The sequence below is a fragment of the Amblyomma mixtum genome, chromosome 6 (genome assembly GCF_055824585.1).
Source record: "Amblyomma mixtum isolate Tamu chromosome 6, ASM5582458v1, whole genome shotgun sequence".
In the NCBI taxonomy this organism is placed as follows: domain Eukaryota; kingdom Metazoa; phylum Arthropoda; class Arachnida; order Ixodida; family Ixodidae; genus Amblyomma; species Amblyomma mixtum.
In genome coordinates, this window is record NC_143017.1 from 137,127,888 (window position 1) to 137,147,402 (window position 19,515).

The 19,515-nt window shown below is 45.6% G+C and overlaps 1 protein-coding gene across 8 annotated transcripts in view; it reads right to left on the minus strand.

Moving 5' to 3' along the window:
- Window positions 1–19,515, minus strand: part of LOC149340514 (unconventional myosin-Ia-like) — a 153,001-nt gene that overhangs the window by 27,954 nt on the left and 105,532 nt on the right. For 7 of the 8 annotated variants that reach the window (XR_016283615.1, XR_016283614.1, XM_089549313.1 and 4 more), the window contains exons 3-18: window positions 15,720–15,872; window positions 14,007–14,122; window positions 12,617–12,711; window positions 9,609–9,713; window positions 8,433–8,479; window positions 8,278–8,341; window positions 7,878–7,891; window positions 7,378–7,462; window positions 5,920–6,026; window positions 5,000–5,147; window positions 4,660–4,778; window positions 3,387–3,473; window positions 3,231–3,296; window positions 2,987–3,091; window positions 2,814–2,876; window positions 873–1,073 (exon numbers count right to left, since the gene is read on the minus strand). Coding sequence is in view for 6 of the 8 variants with exons in the window: in XM_089549313.1 (XP_089405439.1) it covers window positions 873–1,073; window positions 2,814–2,876; window positions 2,987–3,091; window positions 3,231–3,296; window positions 3,387–3,473; window positions 4,660–4,778; window positions 5,000–5,147; window positions 5,920–6,026; window positions 7,378–7,462; window positions 7,878–7,891; window positions 8,278–8,341; window positions 8,433–8,479; window positions 9,609–9,713; window positions 12,617–12,711; window positions 14,007–14,122; window positions 15,720–15,872 (1,575 nt within the window). In the remaining 2 variants the exon portion in view is untranslated. The remainder of the gene's footprint in view (window positions 1–872; window positions 1,074–2,813; window positions 2,877–2,986; window positions 3,092–3,230; window positions 3,297–3,386; window positions 3,474–4,659; window positions 4,779–4,999; window positions 5,148–5,919; window positions 6,027–7,377; window positions 7,463–7,877; window positions 7,892–8,277; window positions 8,342–8,432; window positions 8,480–9,608; window positions 9,714–12,616; window positions 12,712–14,006; window positions 14,123–15,719; window positions 15,873–19,515) is intronic. The other variant, XM_089549308.1, reaches the window with a different exon arrangement.

Below are 19,515 nucleotides of genomic sequence, written 5' to 3' on the forward strand. Positions count from 1 at the left end.
TTTCTTTGACTCTCTCTGTGTGGCACACCACGAGTACGCACCCTACAGAGTGAAACAATGATCAAAGAGTACTACAGGGACGTCCTCCGTCGCCTACGTGGTGCTGTGCGGCGCAAGAGACCGGAGTTGAGGTCAACAGAAAATTGGCGCATCCATCACGACAATGCTCCTGCACAATCCTAGCACTTGATTCAGACTTTTTTGGCGAAAATCCAGAATCCTGTAGTTCAACAGGCTCCTTACTTTACTGATGAGAACTGCGACTTCTGGCTGTTTCCCAAAATCAAGAGGACATTGAAGGTAGCGCGATTTAAGACAAGAGAGGACATTATGGCTGCAACGACAGCTGAGCTGAACTCCATTCCGAAAGAGGCCTTTTCGGAATACTTCCAACAATGGCAGCACCACTGGGAGAAGTGTGTGGAGTCCCAAGGAGACTACTTTGAAGGTGATTAGGTTTCCAACGCTCCAGTTATGCCAGTTTTTTTTTCTTCGGCCAAAGGTCGGATACTTTTCTAACAGACCTCGTAGATATTACCCGAGTAATACGGTTGATTTTTAAATATAAGAAAACGCAGAAGCTTCATGCTCTTATTGATATATCTTTGTATGCAGCGACGTAACTGTATGTTTATGTCGCTAAAATACGAGCGCTTGTGTAATTTTCAAGCTACGCGTGAATTGCTAAACTGATTCGGGGTGCTTCGCTGTCGGCTCTCCAGCAAGTATTATGCACACGATCGAACGAGACGTTTCCGGGTTTAGTTGGAGTAATACCAAAGGGTCCAGAATCGTTCCTGGGACTTGCCGTCAATAACAGCTGCGTCCCGTCCCGTTCAGCGACTAGAACAAAGAGAGAGTTGAGCACTCACAGCACCGGCGTAATGCCTAAGACGGAAGCACTGTGGCGGCAGCGAGACGTCGGCGGCCCCAGTGAGGTTTTTGCATCCCTTGCTCTCGAAGTAGGGGCTCTCCTGGCACACCTTGGTCAGCTTGTACAGAAAGCTCTCGTCACTGGCGGGCCCCGGCCGAAGGCACTCTTCATCCAGCATCGCGAGGATGCCGTGGTTATTCTGAAACAACCATGCATACAGCACGGCCTGTTCCCGCTGAAACTGCCGACATGCTTCATCCGAAGTGCTGTTAACGCGAGAGCAAAAAGTGTGCGCAAATTTTGTCCGCATGATTACGTCGTCCTCTGACGATAAATGTGTGAAAGTGTGATTGTGACAGATAATGTGTGATAAAATGTTGGCGCGGGAAAAATTTGGCAGACCTGTAATTAGCTAATTAATTAAACACGACAAAACGCTAAAAATACATTAGACGTCAAAATAGTCATGGACGTCGATATAGTGCACGGACGTCAGAATATCCACGGACGTTTATATAGCATGCTTCAATGCGGGTCGCCGCAGTTATCTCATAGTTTATTGCCTCAATGAAATCATTGTCTCTCCATTCCTGTTAGCTTAAAGAAAAGCCGTAAAGAAAAAATTGGCTGAGGCTTAGCTAAGGTTAAGCCTAGTCAGATGCGAAGCATATTCATGGCTAGGCTTGGTAAAGTTCCTCGCTTTGTTCTTCAGTTGTTGTAGAACGTTGTCGCCGAGCCGCATATTGAGCACGCCGCTTAGCCAGACGTTCATCCCGCTCTTCATCGGTCTCTGTGGCACGCTGAAGCTTTCGCTTCTCGTTCAAATCAGCCCTGCTTCTAGGCGGCATCCCAACACCTGGCCGCCTCGTAAGAGCCCGGAGAGCGAGGCAAGCTCAGCTTTATACCGCTGCTGTAGCGTCACGTGGTCAGCTGCAGCGCCTCTGATGTGGAGCCTCCACCGCCGCGGCCGACCGCGCGAGCCGGCAGCCCATCTCTCCTCTGCTGTGACGTCATGTTGTCACGTGGTGTCACGTGGTCACGCTAAAGGTCAATGGTAGCTCCACCGCCGCGCTCGACGGGCTGTAGTGTAGCTCTAGTAATATGCTTCGCATAAAATGAAGCCCTAGGGCTGAGTGAACACTCGAGGCTTCCACTGCAACGGAAGCTTTCAACTTTGAATCAAAAGCAACTTTCAAATTTCCGTCATCGTTGCAGCGGCGATATTCGCCTGACATACACACGAGGTTATTCTGCTTAGCCACGCAGGCCTAATAAGTCAAGATTTTGATCTTTGAAGTTTTTCACAAAGTACTACGTGCTTCTTAGCTTGCACGAACACACATATTCTGAAACTTAATGAACAAAGCTAAGTAGCGCCCTGTACATCCTCAAAAGAGGCGGCACTTAGTATTTGCGAGTAAATCTTGAAGCCCATTTTTTCCAAACAGCGCGATGATGTTAAGCTGCTCCTATTCATTACAAAACGCACTAACATTTCAGAAATGAAGAAGCACCATAACTAGTGCATGCAACCTGTATAAAAAACATCACGCTCAAAAAAGATGGCGATAAAAACTGAACAGATGCACACGTGAAACCAGGGAGTCATCAGAGGTTTATGGCATAAGTATTCATGAATTATTTTTACTAGTTTACTTCGGTTTATGAGCTACAAAAAACGAGGACAAACCGGTTAAATGTTTTACAGACCCCAGACTAGGGACTGTCGGCCTGAAAGAAGACACTTGAAAGCAGCCACATGTTTACACTTCAACGGAGGATAGCTCTGCGGACAAACACAAAACTTTCAGGGCAACTCAAAACCGGCTGTTCACCGGAGGAATAGTCTAGGGTCCAGCGAAAGTTCGTCTGGTCGGGCAGACCATCACCGAAGGACTGCTTTACAAACCACACAAACTACTCAATCCGGGCCGCGTACCTTTTCAATGAGGTCACAGATTATTGCATTGTTGAAGTAGTCTATGTGCTCCCATTGAATACCCTGCGTGGAAGAAGAAAAAGAAGATGCAGCATTAGGATTCTACGGGCGCAACAAAAACAAACTAAAAAGCAATGACAAGTCGACGCTCGATAGAGTACGGGTAAACTGACCTCACGCACGTACTCCTCCTGCTCCTGTTTGAGCGTAAGTACTATGAAGAGTTGCTCAAGCTTCTCGTTGCAATAATTTATAACAAACTGTTCAAAACAGTTTTTCTGAAAAGAAAGAAAAAAGAGAGGGAAGAGAGAAACGAGCAGACTTCAGAAGCATGATAGTTGCAACACAGATATAAAAAAAAAACTAGCACGATTACAGTCTATAGATCATGCCGGTGAAACAAGATATGTACGTTACCTCTAGAACTTCAAATCCATAAATGTCCAGGATTCCGAGACATTTTCTCTTCCCGAGGCGCTTTGCCTGGCGGAGAAACGTGACAAAGGTAGGGTCAGCACATTTTGCCGGCACTGACGCAGTCGGACTTAGGAAAGAAAACTGAGTTTTTCTCACCCGTATGCTATCATTTATTCGGCTTACTAACCACGTGAATAAGCGGCTGTACAAAGCTTTGCATAAGGCATTCTTGGAATATGTGGCCTGGAATAAAAAAATAAGACTGAATGAGTGTCACGAGACCACTGCTTCGCTTTGCGTGTCGCTGTTGCGCAAAAAAGAAACTCATCTTTCAGCATTAACCAGTATTTACAGCTACGCGTGTCAATTGGAGCTGCCGAGGTAGTATCTATAGTTTATAGGGTTTAAGGGCCCAAACTGCCTCAGCCTATGAGGGACGTCGTAGTGGAAGGATCCGGATAATTTCGACCCCCTGGGATTTTTTAACGTGCACTGACATCATCGAAGAGTACACAGGCCTCCAGCATATCGCCGCGGCAGCAATCGAACCCGTGTCTTTCAGGTCAGCAGCCGAGCACCATAAGCACTGAGTCACTGTGGCGGATTAGGCAGTAACTGGCGGCGAAAGTCGGCTAAATATGCACAAGAAGGTTATAATCCAAAGCTGTTCCTCATGCAAACTAATTTAAATGTTGATTTTGTCGTTTTCTCTATCTTCAATCTTAATTCCGTACTCCTGTTCCTAACCGCCACCCGTCGTCTGTCAGTGGTGACCCTTACGCGATTCAATGACCCCTCAGTGCTTGTTTGTTACTCGCGAAAAAAACTTAAAACCAGGGCACTTTAAAATATGTAGTTTACCGTTGTAATACCAGCTTGTTTAGGGAAATGTGTGGGAGACATTCATTCGTTGTAATCACTCCAAAATTTTTCTAATACGACTGCGTAACGGAGGAGCCTGATGCTTCTGTTTCCGATTTCAAACTCATATACAGTCGAACCTCGTAATAACGAAACGGTTTATAACGAAATGAAGGAGATAACGAAGGAATGGCGATTCCCCTTGAAAGCTTGGCCAACAGGCGCTATAACGAAGCTACGGTGATAACGAATTGATCATCAGGCTTCGTTACAACGAGTATCTACTGCAGATAGCGAGCGCGGCGACGAGGACACAACGTGTCATTGTAAGCAACATTACCGTTCGCTACCGGCCGGAGTTGCTTAAAATCTGACAGGGCTCGGTGATTCGGTTCAGTAAATGCGTTCGCAAGGTTTCTGGTTGCAAAGCAAGGAGACGAGAGGAACAATGTGCATTTACCAATTTCTATATCAAAGGACAGCACGTTGTACGCGAAGCGCAGACAAAGGCGAATGTAGACAAAAGAAGCAAAAAAAAAAAAGGAGGAAACGGACAGTCTCTGCTCACTTCATTGGCTGAGAGGTCGGTGACGGCCACGTCGTGCCTCGTCTCCACCATCTTCTGAGTCAAGGCAGAATGGAGGAACGCAAAGTCCACCCGGAGCAACTCGCAAATTTCATACAACTCTGCACCAGCCAGGGAGGGAAAGGCAAAACACCAGCTTTAAAATTTCGTTGCGACGCTCCCATCAGATCGACGTCGCGCAAATAACGTTTTGCGATGTTGTCGCTAGATGGCGGGAGAGTCGAGAAAGGCGGGGGGTACGGGGGGGAGGGGGGGGGGGGGGGGAAGGCACTTACACGTGCACCTCTAGAGGACGGGGCAAGTGAAATGCCTCCGTGCTCACCATACTCGTTGAGGAGGGCGCAGCTCTCGGTGTCGTCGATGTTCGCGCGCGGCTGAAACTCCACGTTTCCCAACTTGAGCACGACGGCGACCACTTGGAACACGGCGAGTACCTCCCCCTGGCTCATCCCCAGTGCTTCCATGGACCTCTGACTCGCGGGGATGGCGTGCCAAGGAAATAAAAAAGGGTCACATTAAGGATCCCTTTCGCCAATATCTTTGTTCATTGAAATCTCTCACGTAGGCCATTTTAGCATCCTTCAACAAAAGTCTGTAGATCTTATCGCGCGTGGTCGGAGGCTTCTGGCCCGCGCTATTGAAGATTTGTGTGTTCTGCTGCCAGCGCTAAAATTTCTGAACGGCAAAGAGGGCAGTGGTGCTCACTCTCCAGATTTTTAGAGCGCCAATACATCCGCTCACAAAGGAATCACCGCGCGTGGCTGCTGCTTCCAGGCGCGAAATTAGTAGTGCCATTACGAAAAAGACTCTACGTAAGGCGTTAGCTAGTTAGAAGTAATTTCAGTAAAGAAAACTAATACTTTTGCTTTTAGGAGGAGAGCCTGCTTTCTCAAGAAGTAATTAATTTTCGATTTAATATAGGCTGCGCAAGGAAAGCCGGTTATCTTATTGAAGGCGCTGCAAGAGTTCTGGCCCAGATGGCACTAGGCAGCTGCTGCTATTAAACAGGCCAAAAATAAAAATGAAAATATCGCGGACTAAACACTGTAGCACTGTAGAGCGTGCGTAATTAGGAGTGAATTTTTTTTACACAATGGCACAAAAATAACCTGTAACCAATTAAACAGTGCACCTATGCTTACCTTAGGCCAAGCGTCAAGTGAAATAAGTGATGCTCTGAGAGTACAAAGTTCTCGCAACAACCGCAGCGTGTACTGTCACCATGCTGTACAGAATGCTCACCTTGGTCAATACAAAATAGCTCCTGTCATCCATACTTTCCAATTGAGAACACCTGCTGTGCTTAAGAATGGAATAATTTTCTGTGTTCCTCTGCAACTTTAGACTTTCTGGAATGAAAAAGAAACGACTGCCTGTTAAAAATTTTTCGCAGACTGAGCGCAGAGGCTGAGAGTGAAAGCCCAGCTTTTATGGGAATGATGCTTAGAACTGTCTAGCTTTAGTGAACTCTTTTAACCAACCGACAGAACTACAGTTTAACCAAACTAAAAAGTTTTACTTTAGTAGGCGCTTTTCCTTCAAACATTTTTTTCCCCTCCTGCCCTGAGGGTATTTGTCCACTAAAACTTACTCCGTAAGATACGCCTGCAGTAAAGCCGTCATTTGACTAGCTCTGGATGCAGCCATGATCTACAAAAAAATTTCAGCTCAAGAAGCTTGGAATGTTTTTTCGTGTGTGCGTGAGCCCCCGCGCACGTGTGTATTCATCCACGCACACACAACACGAGCACGCACACTCCAAGCTTCTTGAGTTGAAATCTTGTAGGTTTGGTTTACGGGGTTTAATGTCCCAAAGCGATTCAGGCTATGAAGGTCGCCGTAGTGAAGGAAATTTCGACCACCTGGGTTCTTTGACCCGCACTGACATCGCACAGTACACGGGCCTCCAGAATTTCGCCTCCATCGAAAATCGACCGCCGCGGCCGGGATCAAACCTACGTCTTTCGGGTCGGCAGGCAAATGCCGTGACCACTCAGCCACCGCGGAGAAAATATTTGAAGAGACTAATACAAAACTTTTTTTGCTTGGTTAAAATGTAGTTTTCTCGGTATGATAAACTAGTTCCTTAAAGCTGAACAGTTTCAAAGATCATTTCCATAAAAATGGGGCTTTCATTTCTAGTCCGTGCGCAGCTCGTGCGTGTTTGTGCGTGCACGCACACACGAGCGCACGCAAGCACGCACGAAAACTATCCCGAGCGAAATCGTCAGTCACGAAGTCCTGCGATGCGTATGGGCTCAATAGGTTACCCACAGTCCGCGATGCTTCGCTCACTAACACCACATATGGACAAACCTCGATAGAACAGTTGTCTTTCGTGTGTACCTAGTCCGCACGTGGGCAATAAAGGTGTCTCAGTTTAACCACGGTAGGCAACCACGAGTACTTCGATGTTTGCCTTGCATTTTAAAGACACACTGTAGCAGTGTGTTAGAGTTCATATAACAGCAGTAAGAAGGTAATGTTGCACAATAAATTTCAATCTAGAGTGCGCCCTTGCGGCCTGTGTATTTACTTTTCGATAAATACTACGAAACACAGCGCAATACACGGATTCTCTTCGGTTATTTACAATTAAGATAATGTCTATACCATTAGTACGGCAAGTTTCCTTAAGTATTCTAAATTTTCTCTGCGATTTTCTCAATTAGCATGACATCAACACGAAAGCGTACTTACTTAGCAGATGAACTTCAGCTCCGCTGAGTAGCTGGTAGAAGAAATGGAAGTTACGCTCTCCCTGAGTGTGGCTGATTACCCTGGACTGTAAAGAAAAAAAAAATTAGAAAAAATTGCTTCATGTGTTTATGTATTTAGCATATTTTAAAATGGTTCTATGTAAAAACCGCACATAGGAATCAGAACATCAAAACCAAAATTGCCACAGACCACCGAAATCGTTCAACGTGATATTAAATATCTTGCATGATTTTTTAAGTCTATCCCAGTGCTTATACACTGTTATATTTCACTGACTATACAAACATGTCTGAAGTTTTTGCTAAATTTTTAAAGAAAACCTCGCCACAGAACGTGGAAGGTATACTCTTCATGAAAGTCAGAGAAAATACCCTCTTAAAGCAAATTTTTATTTCACCAGTTTGTTCAAAAAAATTATTTGCGCTGCAGAGTGCATTCATGCGATAGATTAATAATGGAGCCATTATAACAGATCTCACCTTTTCGAGAAGATCTGGAAAAAAATACAGAGCAAGGTGTTAATGGCTCATTCCGACTGTATTGGTATTTTAAATCCTCCTGCAGTACAACAATTTAAAACTCAAGGTGATTCAAGTAAGATGAAAATTACTGGGACTTCACAAGTCCTATTGCAAAAGGTAAAGAAATAACAGTGGATGGTGAAGTTTGCTTATGTTTGCAAGACACGTGCAAGCCAAATGTGCGGTTCCTACAGAAGATAAAACAACTCTGTAATGTTTTAAATAAAATACTAGTCTATCTCATGTTCAAATGTTTCCAATCAAATCATTAAAACACGCACAGCTTAGAAATAAGATATGTCTGAAAACGACTTCAAGCTCTCAGTATTTCCCGAGGATATACCGAAGGTTTACCCACAATTTGTGATTACTCCGCCGACTGGATCCCCTTTGAAGTCAAATTCTATGTCAATGTATTTGCCCTGAAAAGAAAAAGAAACATATCCCGTTGTCAGAGTACTCGCACAAACTCCAGGGCGTGGAATTGCGAGATTTAAACGGACAGCAGCTTACAAATCTTGACGAGTTGTCGTTCCGGTGCGTCTTGGCGTTCCCGAAAGCTGCGTGAACGAAAAAAATTAGTGTGACGTGTATCACATAAACTGCGCACTGAAAAGCTTCACAATGGTGACATCTACGAGAAATACGACACTTGTCAAGAGTAAAGTAAGGACATCTCCTTCGTGCCGCAAGGCGAAATCGACAGCTGAGGTAGAAATGATTCGTGTAATAAAGACGAGAGTAGCGACTGTCGCAAATAGTCAAGAATTGCAGTGGTTATTTGGCTAAGGCCACTCAGTTTTTGTTTTTGCTTTAATTTATGTACCCCAAAGGCCTACATGGGCATTACATAGGTGGGAAAATCACGCAATAAAAACAATGAACGAAATACAATAGTAATACAATGGCATTTAAAGAGCATCCTGGAATACATCATAACAGCAGGTTTAAGCAGTTAACAATAGGAACGTTATGAAAACAATATACCACAATTTAAGCATGTAAGCTTCAAATGCAACATCCTCAAAGGCTTAAAAAAAGAAAGTCATAAAAATAACTTGATAGCGCCGCACGCGGCTTCCAAATGAGGCATGATAAAACGAACGCTTCTATAATTTATTCCCTTACGCTTCGTTGAAAGTGTGTCACGGGATCCACCGGAAAACAACAAAGGTATGAAAAACGCGCAGTGGTGCTGCAGCAGATATACTTTGTTACGCAATACACAGTATATTAACTGAATTTAATAAAAAATACTTCTCCAACTCATAAAAAATTAAGGAAGTTAACCGCGCAGCTACACTTCACGTTTGGGAAGAAGACAGGATAGTCTGCGCAAGGCGTGCACCCTAACGAACCGTTTACGGAAGATAACATGCAGCCCCACCAGCTAAACATGAACGCCGCGCGGTAGTTGGTTTGAATGGCGCTCTCTAATGACGGAAAATAGTAGTTAGCACTCTTACGTGCAAGTTGAACCACCCCAGCGTCTCGACAGCTAATCCTGGTCACGGGAACCAGGCGAGAAACGGACGTGCAAAAAACACCCATAAACCGACATTTCCAGCACGGAGAACTCTTTTCAGTTTCCAGAGTTAAACGTACCTACTGAAATACAAACGCACGTGATCCACTCGTAGTGCTGCTCGATGATGCGCAACCCTAATGCATCGAATTCATCACCCATACCTTCGAGAACGGGCGTGCTCCGAAGGATGTGCTCCTTGATGGAGCCCACCTCCTCGTCTCTGCCGGACACAGCCGCCACGAACTGCATGACCAACTTGCTCGCCTCTGCAATCAGAGAATCGGCAAAGGAAAACATTCATAGGGACGCGCCTGATTACATTATGTGTTGGCAATGCGAGATCATTAAAAGGTGTTGATGCCTTCACCGGATGTGACATCACTTCGAATCTGGTGACGTCACTTTTCTCCAGGGAATGGACGAATTTTATTACCGATGACATTCCTTTTTTCCGATGAGGCTTCTAATGTTATCAGATTTTTATAATAAAAAAGGGCAGCAAAAGTAGCCAACTATTCAAGCTTAGTGCGGATGCATAGGCTTATGTCTTAGATGAAAGGCCCGGCCGCATCATACACATTTCAAGTTTGCAGTGTATGCCAAAAATGGTACAGATCGTTAGTTTTTCTTTTATGCGAGTGACCATGGAGTGCGCAGAAGGCACCCATTATTATTATTTTTTTTTTGCCTTGAGTGTATTGCAAGCTGTATAGGAAAAGAATGAGTGATGCACGCGTCGCAACAAGGTAAAAAATAGTTGCGAAGTACACGCTTCACTTTCAAATAAGTTGACGATTAAAATTGTCTAATACCAAAACACTCTTCGCTAGTTACTGTGCTGTTCTCGCATAAAAAACTGGTCGTGGAAAAACTGTGCAGCACTGTACATACAGGACACGCACGGTACACACAGAACACGTAAAACAAAACCTCGACAAGGCCAAGTAGAAACCTTCAGCGATCTCTGCGAGACGAAGCTCTCACAAGCTCCGGGTGAACGGGAGTAACTTAATGAGTTTTGAGCACGTTCCTGTAGTACATTTTGTGCCCATGTCCCCAAGTTTTCTTCAGAGACAGTGGTCTCCTTTCTAAGGCACGTAGCTTGACCTATGGTTTCTCGCTATGAGAAGTATGTTTTTGGCAGCTCACCGCCAATGGTTCAGCGAAGTTAGTACTGCGAGCTTTGTTTTTCGGAAGCGAAATTTCAAGACGATCACTGGCCCTGATGATTGACAAAGCATGACGTTATAAGCCAGATGTAAGGCCATGAATAGTTGCAGTAAAAAAAAAAAAAAAGCAAGAGCCCACCATTCCGCGGCCGGTGTTTCAAGGGAAAGGCGAGAAAATTGTCATAATTTTCTAGCTCTGCCCTTCAAACACCTACAACGCAAAATACAAAACTTGATTGCAGCCGCAAAACGGGCAGTATTTTACGGCTGCATGACGCGACATGCGGGTATATATTAGCGCGGGGAATATTAGGAGCCCTCGAACGTCACCCCTATCTCTGCTTAAAACAACAGTCTTATATATCTCGCTTGCTTCGATGTTCCAAGCAAATTAATATCCCTATTTAGCATAAACTCATCTTGTTGGGGCTAAGAAACCGCCTGACGAAATAAGAGGAACCTTCGATTCCATTCTCCTTCCCGTTCTATTTACATAGGCTGAGAACACGTAATTGTTATCGTCCGGCAAATGTAGCGTTGGGAGCAAATTTTTCTGGGGTGTTGCGAACAAAACGGTTTAATTCAGGTCATTTGTGGAATGGAACATTTTTCTCTAATGACAACGGCAGTGTTCGCTCTACGCTGCTAAGATAATATCATATTTAGCATTTTTTTAAAGATTAAAGCAGGGACTTAAAACTTCGCCCCATGACCGCGAACGAAACAGAAATGCAGTACCCAAACCAGACACTGTGAGGCATTTGCAGAATGGACATCTTAAGCCAGTTACAATGCGTATACATGTCTGGCAAGAACTCATGGTTCCGAAATAACATTTTAAAAATCACAAAAATAAAAACGCAGATCAATTTATCTCTCTCCAATGATTAAGGTCGGAGCAGCGCTTGTTCATTAAGTCTTAGACGTATTCTTTTTTCACCCCAATACACAAGGAACTAGAAGTGTCCCCTGGCAGAAGCGAATGCGATATGGTGTAAAGACGCCGTGTGTGCTTTAACGCCTATATTTGTTTCGAAGCCTCATAGTGCAGTACAACAGCCTTCAGCGGTTATGAACAGAACTATGTGCTCTCCCATGCCAAATATTCTTTCCTGAACTTCGATTTTACTCAAACGAATGTACTCAAAATACATTCGTTTGCATTAATACCTGGCCTCGCTGTCGAAATACCTGGCCTCACTAGGGTCGCCAAAAGGTGGCGACCCTAGTGGCGACGTCAGCACACCTCTGACTAAATGTGACCTCTTCGACTGGTCTCTGCGTTATGTGGTACACAACAAGCCTCCCAAAATAAAGCCATAAATACAGCGACTTACGCGCTGTGCTGCAGAACAACCCTGTTGCTCGACAGCTTTCACGGCTCACGTTCTACCGCTAGGGTCGCGTCGCGTGCGGTTTCGTTCACATGGGCCACTTGCGAATTTCCCGGAGCATCGAAGTCTAATGGGACTGTACATTTATGGCAGCGAGCGTTTTGCTGAGATCACGAGTCTGGGTTTTCAGGTCTGGGCGACCCTCGTCTGGGCTACCCTCGTGTGGGCTACCCTCGTCTGGGCTACCCTCGTCTGGGCGACCCCCGTCTAATCCTCATATAGTGCATTCTTGGGCCAACATTCATTTGAGGTAACATTTAGACGTGAACAGTTAGGTAGCGTGTCATAGCGGGAAAATGGCTGGTGATTTCTGCGAGATCTGTACTTACGCCACAGAAAACTTTTCAGCGAAAATTTCATTCTTAAAACAAATTGAAATTAAGGCTATTTCAAACCAATTTAAAATAGAATTATAGATGAAGGGGATTAGGGGGTGGGGTGGTAAACTGCAAAAACAAGCTGCCCGCAAACCGTTTGATGTGCCCGCAGCACCAACTTTGGTGCAACTTCGCTTTAAGTGTTATATACTTTGTTTTCCTGAAAGAAGGTTGACAACGGAAACAAGAATTGCATTTCTGGTAACGCAGAGAGAACCGATAGACTTGCCTGTTTTTCCTGCTCCGCTTTCCCCGGTGATGATGACGCACTGGTCTTGATTTCGATTTTTCAATGAAGTGTATGCGTTATTCGCTACTGCATAGCTGCAAAAAAGAAAAAAAAACACACGCTAGAAGGCGCATTACAGACTTAAGCAGTGAGCTGCTACGTAAATTCGAGACGTCTGCATAATGAAAAAAAAAATGTCGCTATCAACACTTCTATTCTTATTTTCACTGCGATCCCGGTCAGAAAAAAACGACAGAACCGTGTCAAAAATACGACAAAATGTTTTGTAGTTTTGTCGGGACGACAGATTTTTGTTTTTGTTTTGTAGCTTTTCTCTGTCGTGCACTAGTTTTTTTCTGCGGTACTTTTCTGTAGTCTGCAGTTCTGTAGTAATTTTCTGTCGTAACTGAAAGAAATAATATTGTTACAACAAAAATTCGGTTGCTACTGCAAGTTCTTGGTCAAAAACATTACAAGAAATCTGTTGTGACGACAAAATTTGCGTTTTTCGACTGGGATAGCATTGCTAGCGTTAACAACCTCCGGAAACTTGACGTCTGTTGAAGTGAGACCTCCAGTCCAAGCATGGAGCCTGCACCCTTCACCCCACCCTACAGATGCGCAACCCACCAGCAACCTCCATACAGCACACGCTAGTTCACACGGACACGCTAGAGGCTGTTCGCCACCCTTTATGTACTGCTGCACCCCACTCCCTTTTCTGCCAACCTCCACATTCCACAAGCGCCATCCATCAACCATCTACCCATCGCCACCCTCGACCGACTTCCGCCTACCTTCACTCCCCAGGTAAATTACGTCACGCGTGTGAATCCTCGGCTTAAAGTTAAGGCAAAACCACCAAACTAATCATCGATGGCAAATCCAACCACTTTTGCAAAAGTTTCGCATTTGTTTTTTTCTTCCACAGGCTGTACTGTTTACGAAGCTCCCAGTTCGCGGCCAGCAGGAAAGCTGCGCAACGCAATTCTCTCGCGCTAGAAGACCCCGTCTTGTCAAGAAGTAATTACGCGCACGTTGATTATTGCACGTGCCCTTTTACCGACACTTCTGACACATCAAGTGCAGAGCACCTCATCTACTCCGTTAGAAATTCTCTTTTCATACAGGCCTCACAGCAAAGAAAGGCAGGCTCACAACAGTTTGACAAGCAACCGCTTGGTAGGCTCTCAATTCAGTCCAGTTATAAATAGGTTCGACACTTACACCTGGCACGAAAACCCTTTTCGGCCACCTTTCGATCCACTACGGAGCTAAGACAGCCGAGTCAGAGAGCGCGGTAGCAGTCAACATCCTTTGGCATGCACTTGGATAATCTACCTAGCTCGACTAACCGAGCCGACACAATGACCACCTCTCTCTCTCTCACATGTGCGGGGGCAACTCGAACATGCTGCACTTCTCGTAGGCTTGGATCACGTCCGGGCAGTAAAGGGCCAGCTTCTTGTACGGGTTCACGGAGACCACCACGGTGCCGATGTAGGTCTGCGTTGAAAGAGAAGCAAAGAAAGTACAGCGGGGCGATTACTGGAAGCGGCGACCCACCGCTTCCACGGACACGAAAAGCGCTTCCACGCGGAGCTTCTCCCACCAAAACTCCAGCTGGAAACAACAAAACTTTGCTACTACAGAAGCACTGTTGCGAACGCCTGTCCACGAAACAGCACGGGAAGAGACAGCGATTATATCTCGCCGAATTTGTTTTTTTCTCATGAATGAGCGGAAACGACCGGCTGTTTCATCATTAGCGTTGAGGAAGAGGCAGCGATTAAGGGTACGCAGCACGAAGCCACTGGCAATAAAAAAAATAAAGAGACGTTACTTGCTGTGACATTCAGTAAGATCATAAAACGTAGCCAAAAAATAAAGCAGTGGCGGCGGCGACACAGCAGTACCCAAGAGTCAATTCAGCGGCAGGGTAACAAAGGCGCCATATAAGAAGCATGGGCTACCCGGTTGCTTGTGAGGTCAAGCGGAAGGAAGCGCGGTTGGGCAGTGCGGAAGTGGCAAGAAACGTATCCGGTCTCCGCTGCTGTAGCAGTTCTGCGCAAGTGAGCTTCCCGAAGCTATAGAGGGGCCAGAGGGCAACACTGGGCCAGCGTCGTAAACCAAGCGGTGTGACGCAGAGATATCAACGTCCGCGCACACGGGCCCGAGGACTGAGCGAGGAGAGGAGTGACTGCGTGTTATGCACGCTTTATGTTCCGCCGTTTCATTCGTTCACCAATGCTTTCATCATAACATCAATTAAGAACAATCAAATGGTTAGGAGTGGCGGCAGAATCAATGGTGTAAGCTAGTGTGGCTACTTATAGCACACCTCGTGGCACATTAGATAGCGTATACACATCTGTTTTCAATCCGCAAGCTCACAGCCTCCCTTGAGCTACGCAACCCTCTCATCGCTTTCCTGCCTTCATTCTGACCTGAGTCAGAATAGCACGTCTTCATGCAGCCTTTCCTTTTTTTTTTTTTAAGTGAAGAAGAGTACTTTTCGATCGGAACGTTGCATATATTCTTTTTCTGTTTGGAACAGCTGTGCAGTATGTTTATACCGCAGTATTAACTAAAACACGCTGTTATTACTCTCAGCGTCAAGGCACTTACAATTACTGGCTTGGAAAGAAAATAAACCACCTTGTCAATATTTCACTGGCTTCGCGCAGAGAGTGATCTGAGCTCTTCGGTACTGCCAGTTATGAAACGCCCCTCAGGTTACACGTATCGGAAACCGGCAGTGTGACTGGGACCAAGCAAGCCGGTTGGCAGACTGTCACTCCATCAGCGGCATTCAGACCGCTAATCTCCCCTATATAGGACGGAGATTAGTGATATCTCTAGTGAAGGTTAGAGATTCAGACGAGCAGCGCAATGCTGCTCAATAGATGATTGTGGTGGAGAGAGAAAAATTGGAAGGCGCCAACATCTAATAAACTCCAGAACCTGAGTTTCGTAACCAATGCACACGACGACTACCTAACCTCCAATGTGTACCGAGCACACGAGCTCTTGAGAGTGGTTTAGAAACTCTGCTACGAAAGGGGTCTTTATCCCAGCTAAGGAGAGGGAAATGGGTGCGTACGTAGATGAGGTCCCTCTTGAACCGCTGGTGCAGGTTGGCAATGAAGGCCTCTTCGGTGGGCGGCTCGAGGAGCAGGGCGTCGCTCAGGCCGACCTCCTGGTCTAGGCTCAACACGCCGCGGGCGCTGGCCGATGACGAGGGCCGCTGCTGCTGCTTAGAAAGAGAGGGGAGGAAGGGAAACGAAGAAGCTCGTGTTACGCGTGAAACCGCCGCCCACAATGCGCGAAAACTATGCAAACACGCACAGACGATCCCCTTATTTACCTGGCTACTTAGACAGCAACGTGCAGCCAAATGCATCTCACCCAAACAAGTGAACACCAAACACTACGAACGCTCCCAAGCCAGTGACCATTCAGAGAACGAAACACTCCCTAAGGGAGCGCTCACTTACTCAGACCGCACTAGCTAGACTTATTCGCAGCATACACCGCACTGATTAGACGCACGGGAGGACTGCCTCGTTCCCAGTGACCATGCGACTAAAATTTGTCAGTAGTCTACAACTAGGCACATTAAAATGAATTTATTCCCGCGACATTTAGGCTGTGCAGGCCATGACGTGAAATTAAAATCTTCGATTTCACACACGCCACGCATTCTGAATCGACAATACAGAATCGACGAGATCGCGTGCAAAGATCGCGTGCATATATCATTCGCGTGAGCTAAGCGAACTTAGCGAAATGTCGAAGTTGTGCAAGCTCATGCCACTCATTAAATTTTTCTAGCTTTAAATATTCTTTAATAACCTAACCTTGGGATTTAAGTAACGGAAGTGTAGTCCCTAAAAGTTGATAACTTTCACAGCTCAACATAAATTATTTTTGATACAACATTTCATTTTTACATTATAACTCTCTTACCAGTTCGCGCTTACTCCGTGAGGATGGTGTTAGACGCAGTGATGCTGTAAACCGTACGTGCGCAGCTTTAAGTTTAATGAAATAATCCCGCGGAAACTAAAACAGTTCGGTCGACTACCTGGCAGTCAAAAAATCGAACCTTCGTGCTGTGGTTTGGGATCGAGCCATACAGTTCCGCATTCGAATGAGTTGTTTGATAACGTTTGATGACCAGCCATCACGCTTCTATTACGCCTACCTGATAACAGGAAGCTACAGCAGTTAAAACGAACTAGATAACTTGAATCAAGGCGCGGAAAAAAATAATTGGCGAAGTTCGAATCGTAAAGCCAAAGCACTATTGTCTGCTGTCACATTGTGCTTTATGGACTAGTTTGTAAACAAAAAGCAAAGTTCCTGTATGCTGCTCATCTGTCTCTGGAGCCGGGTGCAAAAAACGGCGTGAATTTGAAGGAGCGTTTCGTATCAGTATTTTTAAGAATCTTCTTCGACACGACAGATGAACTTGCGAGTCCATAAGTTGCTGAAGTTATTCGAACGAGTACTCCAAGTGCCGTGGCGTTGTCGCTGCATTTAAAAGAACAAGTTACATTATAGTGATTGTTGTAAGCGAACTGCGATATAGGCATGCAGTTATTTTATTAGCCGTTGTCATAAACTCGACGTCTGGAAATTATGAAATCAATTTTTTAAAACATGAGCTGGCCCACACGGAGAGTTATCTGAGATTTAAATTCCAGCACTGTTACATATGTCAAAAACTATACGCTTGAATTTATGTCGTTCGTTATTTTTATTTTACGCTCCTGACTTGTCAGTTGTGTCCGTTTAAAAAGCGCACTTCGTAGAAATTAAATGCCTGTTTTGGTTATATGAAGCTGCAAAGCTCTATGAGCAACATTTGAACATGCAGAATCTCGGCGATTTTGAACGTATTAAATGAAGAAATTGAGGGCATAAATCAAAATCCCACTCGAAATTATCGAGAGACTGATATATTTTTTTTCCTTTTCAGTGTAACCGGTTTTACCCATTTCGATGTAAAGGTTGAAAGTGTTCCTGGTTTCCCACGCCTTTGACTGGGATAATCGCTGTTCAAGTTCCGGTTCCAAGGCTTGTCTGAAATGTACCATAAGTAGTAGTAGCATTCCAGGACAGCATTATCAGACAACAATAATATCGAACGCCTTAATTCTCCTGCTCTGTCATAAGAGACCTTCATTCTGAGAACCAAAGTCCGCACAAACAGAAATTCAGCAACGTTTCCGCCATCCACAAGCTGATTATGCAGCTCCTCTGCAGACGCACAGTAGGCGTGGGACAGCTGGAATATAGACAGACAGTTGAACTCTCGCCTACACCTGCCACGGTAAGTCAGTAGACAGAATGGCCTGCCACTTTCATGTACAGTCTAGAGCACTGCACGGGCCTCAATCTGAGGCCCGAGCCCGGCCCGGGCCCGAGACCTGAAGCCCGAGCCCGGGCCCGGCCCGGGCCCGCTAAATTATCGCTCTAGCAAGCCCGGCCCGGCCCGTGAATCCCGGAGTGAAGCCCAGCCCGGGCCCGGCCCGGGCCCGGCCCGGCCCGTTTCACAGTAACGCATGAGGTATACTGCTCACTCTGAGCAAGTAGACTACTACTAGACCGATAAGAAACTGGCCGACAAAGGTTCTGAAACCACAGTTTGGCTTGCAGAAAGTTGGTTCTTTTTAACCCAGAAGGAAGTGATTAAGAGTAGTGCTCGCCAGTCCCGTCTTTTGGACAGATATCTCGTGTAGGTGCGCAAAGATAAACTCGGAAGTTCCGAGAGCCAAATAAAAAGGGCTGCATACGCGCGTAATAAACTACTTTGCATTCCCCCATGATTTTAATCAGTTATATTTTGCCGCCCGCAAAGTATAAACATTAAAGCTGCCTAGCAAGCAGTGGGAATATATTTTTTTAGTGAACGCGATCTCACAGGTAGAACTCATAGCCGAACTGGTCGCCTATCAGCAGAAACGAAAAGCTAAAAGGCTTGAGTATTTCACGGTGTTTGTTTATTTATTTATTTATTTATTTCAAGATACTCCTAAAGGCCCTCTTCACGAGGATATTACACAGGGGGTATTACACAAGCGTCCTAAACTAATGTGTTCTTCCCGAATGCATTTCTATTAGTGTATAAGTATGTTTCGGGATGACGAACGATCAATGGCCAATTAAGGCCGGTTGAATTTTACTCTTACTGCACCGCGGCGTGGAAATAAGGAAATAAATAAGTCAATGAATAAAGCTTAGTTTTTTTCTCAGCGCGTTCTAGAACTCATAGCTCATCCGTGTCGCTGTTTCAATGCTGCAGTTGTGTATTTCACTCTGCAATAGTGAATGAAAAGTCGGACACCAGCTGTTTCTGTACGGACCCAAGCCCGGCGCGGGCCCGCAGCTTTAAGCCCGGCCCGGGCCCGCAACTTCAGGCCCGGGCCCGGCCCAGGCCCGGCAAAACAAATCATGTCCCGGCCCGGCCCGGCCCGCGGGCCGGGCCGGGCCCGGGCTTTCGGGCTGGCCCGAGCCCGTGCAGTGCACTAGTACAGTCTTTGCCAAAAATAACCAGGCTTCATAGTTAGCTTCTCAGTCGTATATTAAGGCTATTATGCCAGCCCCCAAGCTCTAAATCTCATGTATGGTAAGGAGAACTCCTGTCCTCACCTTCAAAGAACTTTTTGATCTTTAGGGAAGCCGTGAGGGCTCTGGTATACGAATGAGAAGCAAACCATGCAGCCTGGTTACTTTTGGCAAAGACTGTACATGGAACATTGTTCCACATAGAATTTCTTCACTTTAACTGGAACGTCGTTTCACATACTTTACAATATTTCTCTGCGACGCGGTACCAGTTATTTAAACTTAACTCTAAAAAAAGTTTGACTCGCGTCCCAGTCACTAGTTGG